This window comes from Berghia stephanieae, chromosome 11 (assembly GCF_034508935.2).
Source record: "Berghia stephanieae isolate SIO BIC M18660-M18661 chromosome 11, UCSD_Bste_1.3, whole genome shotgun sequence".
Classification (NCBI taxonomy): domain Eukaryota; kingdom Metazoa; phylum Mollusca; class Gastropoda; order Nudibranchia; family Aeolidiidae; genus Berghia; species Berghia stephanieae.
Window position 1 is genome coordinate 21,441,085 of NC_088370.1, and position 10,000 is coordinate 21,451,084.

General features: G+C 37.5%; 1 protein-coding gene across 5 annotated transcripts in view; it reads right to left on the bottom strand.

Annotated features, from left to right (window-relative positions):
- LOC144957346 (growth factor receptor-bound protein 2-like) overlaps positions 1-7,755 on the bottom strand; it is a 10,639-nt gene extending 2,884 nt beyond the window's left edge. The window contains exons 1-5 of one of the 5 annotated variants that reach the window (XM_078888520.1): positions 7,627-7,755; positions 3,931-4,422; positions 3,542-3,642; positions 2,092-2,214; positions 97-250 (exon numbers count right to left, since the gene is read on the bottom strand). In XM_078888520.1, coding sequence (XP_078744646.1) covers positions 97-250; positions 2,092-2,214; positions 3,542-3,642; positions 3,931-4,008 — 456 coding nt within the window. In that variant the 5' untranslated portion in view covers positions 4,009-4,422; positions 7,627-7,755. Of the gene's footprint in view, positions 1-96; positions 251-2,091; positions 2,215-3,541; positions 3,643-3,930; positions 4,593-7,626 lie in introns of all 5 variants that reach the window. The other 4 variants (XM_078888522.1, XM_078888523.1, XM_078888521.1 and 1 more) reach the window with 4 other exon arrangements.
- Between the last annotated feature and the right edge of the window lie 2,245 nt (positions 7,756-10,000).

Consider the following 10,000-nt stretch of genomic DNA (forward strand, 5'->3'; position numbering starts at 1 on the left):
AGGCTACGGTCAGGCTATGAGTTTACAAAGGCTACGGTCAGGCTATGAGTTTACAAAGGCGGCTCTAAAGTCGAGTTATTGAGGTGGGTGACTCACCGGCACTGGGTCCTTCAGAAGTAACTGTTGCGTTGCCGAAGGGGTCCTGTGGAACTCCACCAGCTGGTTCAGAGAGCTGAACTTGGTCAAGTACAGATAGTATTTCCCTGTACTGTTCCTCAATATTTTGAAATGTTCCACGCCTTGGGCGAATCTGTCAGTTAGAATGAAAAGTAGTAATGGGCATATCGTATCGAAATATTAATAAATCGATATGAATGACAATATCGAACCATATCTATTTCAAAATGCTATATCGATATCGATATATATTATGCTCGCAGTTTACCAGGTCAGCCGGATGGTCAATGGTCACGTGCATGGACAAAATCCAACACACAGAGAATTATTTCTTCACTTCTTTTTATTATCAACTTATGAAAATTGGAGCCAAAAACCCCCCACAAAACTAGTCCGTCATGGCATTATCGTTCTCAGAGTCAGAGTCGACGTATGTATATTTGCAGGTCTGACAACCAATGTTATTGGGGGCTCGTTGTCGTAATAGAAATTCTCGTGCGGCAATGTGGTCTTGTGGTATGGCACTTGCTTTCGGATCGGAAATTCCTGGGTTCCAGCCTCGCTCGGCGCATAGTTGAGTCTTTGGAAAAGACACTTTACTCACGTTCTCTCATTGTACTGGGGTGTAAAATCAGTACCTGGTCGTTAACAAGATTGTGTCTGTTTGAAAAAAATGTAATATCGTAATATCGCCTAAAAGTCTCGTTCTACGTCTTACAGGTTGCTGATGACCAGTGATCCCCTGTAAAGCGCTTTGAGCACGTTTAGTGGATATTACGCTATAAAATAAAACAGCTCAAAGGCAAGTTCTCACACACAGAAACACAATAGTCCATGATAACGATGTTAACTTGAGCCCATAAATGGATTAGTTTATCAGGTCTGTTGATCTGTTAAACAAACGGCTAGAGGTGCCTACATGAGCCACTAAAATGGAGAGAAAGATAAAGTGAGTAAATATGACTCATATATATAAGGGAACGACACAAAACAGACAACGTTTCGGTCCTTGGCCTTCGTCAGGAGACAAACAACAAAACATATATATGCAAGGTTACAAAATATCAGATTTTGTCATTTGTACTTATATATTTGTATTTTGTTGTAAGTCTCCTGACGAAGGCCAAGGGCCGAAACGTTGTGTTGTGTTGTTCCCTTATATATGAGTCACATTTACTCACTGTATCTTCCTGTTGATATGTGTTTGTCACTCTTCAACTAGTACTAGCGTCTGGCTACATCTCCACACTGGAAGTCTCCAGCCAGTCTTTGAATTCGTCACCGCATTGGAGGAAAGCCTCGAAACCTCCCGCCAATCTCGTCACAGGGCAGTGTAAGATTATGTGGTCTGCTGTCTCTGGCGTTCCCTGACAGAGGGGACAGTCGTGCTGACTCTCTCAGACCCCATCGATGCATGTTTGCAGCAGTCCTGTCGTGGCCTGTCAGTAGTCGGTTTGAGGAGACCCACTGTTTTCGATTGCCATTCATGAAGCCTGGCATAAATTCCTAAGACTCTGCCTACACATCCTGCTACTGAAATAGTTATGCCACCTTTATGTAACCTATTCATTATTGGTACTCTGAAGGACTGGCTACATACACACTTCCAATGATTTAGGAACCTAAAGAGTAGATGGTTGATGCACATCTTCTGATTTATATAAATTGGATTCAATAGTCTGACGTCACGTCCACCCAGCAACCAGCAGCTTGGTTCTAAACAAAGAAAATTTGCACTTTTTATTTTTCATGCTGGCTAGAACTTTTTCCCATGTCATGTGATCAGAATGTATAAAAGTCAAAACATGATCAGATTTATAATGTTTTTCTCCTCTAGATACATTTTTATGTTCGGCGGAGAAGTATTTCATAATGGCGTCCGCTATTGTTCCGATAGTTTAGAACCAGTTACTGAGTTACTATGCGTCATTAAGAAGGAAGTGACGTCACGACTTTTAAAGCCTATTCCCTTACTTGACAGAAACTGAAAAATCGCCGGGGTTGCTCTCGCTTTCCCGAACAAGAAAAGCGCCATCTTGTTTTTGGTCGTTCAGGAGTCTCTCGGCATCGAGTCTGGAGATCTTTCCGTGGTACCAGCTTGGGTGGTATAGATGGTAGCGTGGTCAGAGTCGTCGTAGAAGGGATGGGGGAAAGGGGAGGGGGGGGGGTAGAAGAGACAATAAAAACATCAGCTTTAAAAATCAGAAACAACGAGATTATCCCTTGACTTATTCTGCCCTTCCGCCATGACGTCACAAGATATCGTCGCCTAGCATTCCATGAAGGAATATAAATAATTCATCAACCAAGAAGTCTGATGTCAACAGGAATCACCCATGGTGTCCAAGTGAGCAAATTGGGGGTTAATAATCTTGCCCAAGGAAATAACCGAAAATGCCTGAAGCGGGGCTCGAACCAGTGACCTTCCGGGCCACAATGCCTTAACCATTCGGCCACTTTGCCCCCCGTATCTTTCAATACGAAAAGTAACATTTTTGATGGCAAATTGTCCAATGCAGATCACACACGTTGTGTCCAATGTAAACTGATTGTTTTCCACGGCTAAAAAACATCACAAAAGGAGAACAAAATCATCATCAGCCAATCCCGACGTGTAACTTTTTGTAGGTCTGATAGCCCAAATTGGTAAATGCTAGATGTTGTAATGGAACTACTCCCAAATCGACGTGCATTTATTTGCAGGTCTGATCACCCAATTCCTTATGGGCTCGTTATTGTAATTAAAATCTAAGACAATGAAGCAAAATATTGTCCATTACATTACAACAATGTCAAACCAGGCCCATAATTGGGTTCGGATGTCAGACCTGCATAGAAGTACACATCGTCTCAAACCAACGCAAAATGTTGCCATGACAACAATCGTTAAATCACGACCATATTAGCGTTCGGTAAACAGACCTGCAAATAGGTGCACGCCCCCCCCTTTCTTTAAAAATCCCCAATAAAATACAGAGGAAACAAAAAAAAAAAGAAAAAAAAAAAAGAAAAACCAAAACAAAACGAAACAAAAACAAAAAACAAAACACACACAACAAAAATTAAAAAACCAAAACAAATAAACAAACAAACAAAAACAAACAACCCGCCCCCCACCCCCCAAAAAAAAATACAAAACAAAACAAAACAAAGAACAGACGACAAAAAAAAACCAAAAAACAAAACAAAACAATAACAACAACAAACCGACAACCCAAATTTTAAAAAATCCCGAACAGAACAAACGTCAAAATTAAACAAACAAACCCCTCTCCAAAATGACCAAAAATAAAAACAAAAAAAAAAAAAACAAAAAAAAAAAACAAACAAACAAACCCCAAAAACCCCAACCCAAACCCCAAACCAACCAACCAAAGACACCTGACAGATAATATACGTCACAGATTGTCTTCAAATCCCTTACTCGTTGGGTTTCAATGTGACGTAGTTGGTTGGCACCAGCCCTTCGTGGCCATCGTGTTCTGCTCTCAACCACTCTTTGTTGTCTCCCTTGCTTGTCAGAATCTGGAATGTAATCACAGAGGAAAAAGATGATGGTGATGATGATGATGATGATGATGATGATGATGATGATGATGATGATGATGATGATGATGATGATACATATGATAATAATGATGACATCGGCGATGACGATAATGATTCAATAATTGTCACTCCCTCCCCCCTCTCTCTCTCTCTCCCTCTCTCTACCTCTCTCTCCCTCACACACTCTCTCCCCTCTCTCTCCCTCTCTCTCTCTCTCTCTCTCTCTCTCTCCCTCCCTCTCTCCCCCTCACTCTCCTCCCTTACCTTTAAAATACTCCCTTTTTTAAAACTCAATTCGTGTTTGTTTCTGGCGTTGAAGTCATGGTCGCCCGTGGCCTCCATGATGGTTGATATGATTGACGGTCGCCAGTCCACTGAAATTGGCAGTCGTTGCTTCGTTGTCACAGGGATGGCTGATCCAACGACAACTAGCAACACGAATCACTCCGGGGAAATCGACACATTTGTTGAAGAAAGCACCACAAAATCCATATTCAAGAACTGGTCGTGTTTTGTTGGTTTAAGTACTATCGTAGGCATGCTATTGATGCTATGTGTATAGGTGAAATACTCACAACATCCGCCGGCTGGATATAAAGTACCAACAAACAAAACTGCGTGTAGCTTTGAACGTTTTTGTAATTTAGTGAGAACTAATCACCAAAATTGCTGTCTAAAAGCAATCACACTATTGTAAAATCCCAATTTTGTTAACCATCACACTATTGTAAAATCCCAATTTTGTTAACCATCACACTATTGGAAAATCCCAATTCTGTTAACCAGCCTACTATTGGAAAATCCAAATTTTGTTAACCAGACTACTATTGGAAAATCCCAATTTTGTTAACCATCACACTATTGGAAAATCCTAATTTTGTTAACCATCACACTATTGGAAAATCCTAATTCTGTTAACCAGCCTACTATTGGACAATCCTAATTTTGTTAACCAGACTACTATTGGAAAATCCCAATTTTGTTAACAATCACACTATTGGAAAATCCCAATTTTGTTAACCAGCACACTATCGGAACATCCCAATTTTTATCGGTAAGTTATCGATCGATTTAAATGACCCTCATCTTAGCAAAAACTCTCAAACCTGGGACATAAGGAAGACTTCGTAAAGTCCCAGGTTTGAGAGTATTTGCCGAAATGAAGCTCATTTAAATCGATCGATAAATGAAGGACGAGTTTTCTGGCCAAATTTTTAAATCCGAGTCTTTCCAAAGTACATTAGTTATCTGGTCTCCTGAGTCCGTCCATAGACATCTGGTCTCCTGAGTCCGTCCATAGACATCTGGTCTCCTGAGTCCGTCCATAGACATCTGGTCTCCTGAGTCCGTCCATAGACATCTGGTCTCCTGAGTCCGTCCATAGACATCTGTGGATCTCTTTCACTATCACGTGTCATATAATATAACATGATAGTAACACACATCTCAATAGACTTCAAACTTGATACTCATATCAATAGAAAAACAGCAAAGAACGTTTATTTGGGAATCGGAATATGACTGAAGCTATAAACGAATCTTGTTAGTAGGCAGGTTACAACTGGCAAATAGCTCTGCTTTTTGTGTATTTTTCTTTCTATCTATTTTAGAAATAGAACAGAGAAGTGTAAACAACAATTGTAGCTAATGTCACACGATAGTGAACAACGCCACTACCACATTATCTCATTCATCTGTAGTGTTTCATTCATCCTGTTTGTTGATAAAGGGGAAACCTGAAACTTCCATTCCATCTGTTCTTGTAATTAAATAATATAAGCTTACATTCAATTTCACAATATCATTTGTTAATATTTTGCAGGTAAAATTAGCCCTAGGCGACATTCTACAAAAATACATCAGAAGATGAAGCCATTTGGTAATCAATAACAATAAGGCTATTCAAGCATTTGAAAACAGGGGTCGAGATTTTATATTTAATCTGTGCTTTGACGGGAAGCCAATGCAAAGTTGTCAAAAAGGGAATAGTGTGGTCAGTTTTTATTCTCATCAATACAATAGGATTCAACAGTCGTAACGTCACTTCCTTCCTACTGACGCATGGTAACTTAGTAACACTGGCTCTAAATTATCGGAACAATGGCGGACGCCTGTATGAAATATTTCTCCGGCGAACATAAAAGCGTATCCAGAGGGGGAAAAACATAAATTTGATCAAGTTTTGACTTTTACACATTCCGATCACAAGGCATATGAAAAGTTCTAGCCAGCATGAAGAATAAAAAGTGATGATTTTCTTTGTTTAGAACCAAGATGGCCGTCGTTGCCGGGCGGCATGACATCAGACTACTGGGTCCTATTCTAGCAGTTGAATTTTGCAATGACTGTAGAATTCTTTCATTCCGTCAACTTTAACCCTCTGCGTACCACCTACGGCTAAATTGCCACAAATTCATAAATAAGAACATAAAGTTATTTTGTAGAGAGATTGTTTGTTTGAGTTTAAAAAAAGCAATTTTTCTACTGGGTAAGCCTGCCATTGTGGGAAAATACTGAAAACGATCGGTCAGGAAAGAGTAAAGGCTGTGGAATCCCCATTGAAATTCCAATTCAAAAACATGTGGAATCTGTAAACTGTTGAAGCTACAGACTGACAAGGAGTAAGAAGAAGAAAATAAAAAGTTTTTATATATCGCAAAATCCACTAAAGCGCTTTACAAAGGGTCCCTGGCCAACAGCAAGACTTAACTTTTAGGACGGGACACGATGCCTGTTAAGCGATATTACAATTATTTTCCGGACAGAGACAACGCTGGTAACGGCCAGGTAGGTACTCATTTTACACCTGATTACGGTGAGAGAATGTGAGTGAAGTACCTTTTCCATAGAATCAACTAAGCGCCGAGCGAGGCTCGAACACTGGACCCAAGACCAGAAGAATTTTATCAAGCTCAATGTCAATGGCTTAATAATAATAATAATAATGATAATAATAATAATAATAATATAATAATAATAATAATAATAATAATAATAATAATAATAATAATAATAATAATATATATATATATATACATACATATATATATATATATATATATATATATATATATATATATATATATATATATATATATATACATACATTATATATATATATATATATATATATATATATATATATATATATATATATATATATATATATATATATATATATATCATATATATAAATTGCGAATATCCGTATTGCTGAAAGGCGGTGTTGACATGTTTAGTAAACGGCGACGCACCAATGGTTCACTATTAATTATATTTTATGATTATATCACAGTGTTAGGGTCTATCTCGATCTATCAAGACCGTCTAGAATGATTTGTGTTAAGATATAGATTTGATGTCTTATACTGTGGGTAGCATTCCTGTGTAACCTTCCGTGTTGCTATTGTGGTACATAGCACGTACACCAATGATCGTCTCAGACGGCACGTAACGATTGGATTCTAACGTGAAAATAGTTCTAAAATAACAAAAATAATAATGATGATAATAATGATGATGATGATGATGATGATGATGATGATGATGATGATGAAAGTTGTGTCGATATGATGATGATGATGATTTTGATGATAATAATAATAATAATAATAATAATAATAATAATAATAATAATAATAATAATAATAATAATATTAATAATAATAATAATAATAATAATAATAATAATAATAATAATGAGAAAAATATTAATAATAATAATAATAATAATAATAATAATAATAATAATAATAATAATAATAATAATAATAATAATAATAATAGAAGAAGAAGAAGAAGAAGAAGAAGAAGAAGAAGAAGAAGAAGAAGAAGAAGAAGAAGAAGATGATGATGATGATGATGATGAAGACATTAAAATATGGAAGAAAAGGAACCGAAACCAAACTAATAATGTAATTGGAATCTTATCAATAATGACACAATCACACAATCACACACAATCACAGATAAAACTCAATCATAGCTGTTTTGTATCGACATCCCGTACACCATCGATGTAAAAGGTAAGATTACAACACAGTTATTTCAATTATATCGTTGTCTTCACGGTGTGCACCTAGAATATTGAATCTACACAATAACAATGATGTGTGCCTTGTCATAGAATTGATGTGTATACGCAAGGCCTTCTATATAGTGTACTATAGAACGTCATCTATAGAACGTGTAACTTGTAACGCAATGGGAGATTATGCTGGTGTTTTCTTACAAAGATATCCCTTTCTCAGTTTGGCGAGAAAAACAACAACTTTACTTCCTTTATCGATTATAGATGTATATAGAGAGATAGATAGACAGAGAGAGAGAGAGAGAGAGAGAGAGAGAGAGAGAGAGAGAGGGAGAGAAAGTGTGAGTGTGTGTGTGTGTGTGTGAGTGTGTGTGAGAGTTAATTAACAAGAACTTCCGGCGATGTAGACACGTACCGTAGATCTCACTGTATCTTACAACCTCCACACCTCAACATTTAGAAACACTAACAAAAAAACATCCACAAAACTCAGCGAACATAGTTGGAAATTAAAAGACAACAAACTAGACCACAACATTTCATGGACAATTTTATCTAAAGCAACAGGATACACACCAACATCAAAACAATGTAGCTTATGCCTGGAAGAGAAATATACTATAATCAAACACCCTCATGAAGCCACACTCAACACGAAAAGTGAGATGTACGGTACGTGTCCACATCGCCGGAAGTTCTTGTTAATTAACTTTAAACCGGAACCACTTCAAGAAACAACAACAGTCAACAAAACAACTCAGTCCTGACGATGGCAAATTAAGCCTGAAACATTAATGTAGACTGTCTCAAACATTGTGGTAAATATTTAAAAAAATAATAATTCGCTCCATTACTACATGTCCAGCACTTTTCGCACCATATTTGTATCAAACACGATTCAATAGATAGATAGATAGATAGATAGATAGAAGGATAGATAGATAGATAGATAGATAGATAGATAGATAGATAGATAGATAGATAGATAGATAGATAGATACTGATATGCATATATATATATGTATATATATATATTATATATGTATATATATAAAGACAGACAGAGAGAGAGAGAGAGAGAGAGAGAGAGAGAGAGAGAGAGAGAGAGCGCGCGCGCGCGCGCACACACACACAGATAGAGAATGGAGAGAGAGAGGAGAGAGGGGGAGAGAGAGAGGGAGAGAGAGAGAATGGGAGAGAGAGAGAGAGAGAGAGAGAGAGAGAGAGAAAGGGAGGGCGAGAGAGAATGGGAAAGAGAGAGAGGCAGAGAGAGACACACTCGCAGAGAGAGAGAGAGAGAGGGAGAGAGAGAGACGCACAGAGAGAGAGAGAGAATGGGAGAGAGAGAGGCAGAGAGAGACACACTCACACACACACACAGAGAGAGAGAGAGAGAGAGAGAGAGAGAGGGAGAGAGAGAGAGAGATTTTACAGATATAAAGCTTTTTTACAATAACTTGGGGACCGTCCTGATCATCGTACATATCTACCAGGTCTGACAACCCAAAACAATTATAGGCCTGAATTAACATTGTTGTTATGGAGAATTTTTAGCGTTGGGTTGAGAGTATTTCTATTACAACAATGAGCCCATAACAAACTGGGTTAGCAGACCTAAAATAAACAAACCTCGGCCTTATACATAGCAATAAGTAGTTTATATCAAGTAGATATTTTTGGCCAAAATTATTTTGAAAAAAAAGTGTTTTATCATCGTAGGTCAGTTTGGCCATGTCACCTGACGTTGATTTTCATAATATTGCAACAGGTAAATCAATACTAGACGTCTACCTAACTCTGAAGAAAAAAAAACACATTAAAAAATTTTGGCCAGAAAACTCGTCCTTCAAATATCGATCCATTAAAATGGCCTTCATGTCAAAAACGATCAAACCTGGGGTTTTCTTAAACACTTTTAAAAAGTTTTGTTTCACAAGATGAGTGTCGTTTCAATCGATGGGTATTTATTGAAGGACGAGTTTCTGGCCAAAATATTTAAAATATTTCCATGTTTTCCCAGTAATGTCGAATTTCAAACATGGAGAGAATAGACCAAGTCAACCATCACATTTCTATAAATAGAAAACATCACGGTGTTTTGAATCGTGACAATAGTCAACTATTGGCAGGGGACATAACCACACCAGTCGTCATAATGTAAACAATGGAAATGATTTGTTCATCGAGAAAACTACACAGGTTTTACTATTGATTGTAAACTTAAACGTTTATAATATGATCGAGAAAATCGTGTGAAACCTAGTCACCCATTTGGCGGTATAAAAATAACAACAATGATAAGAG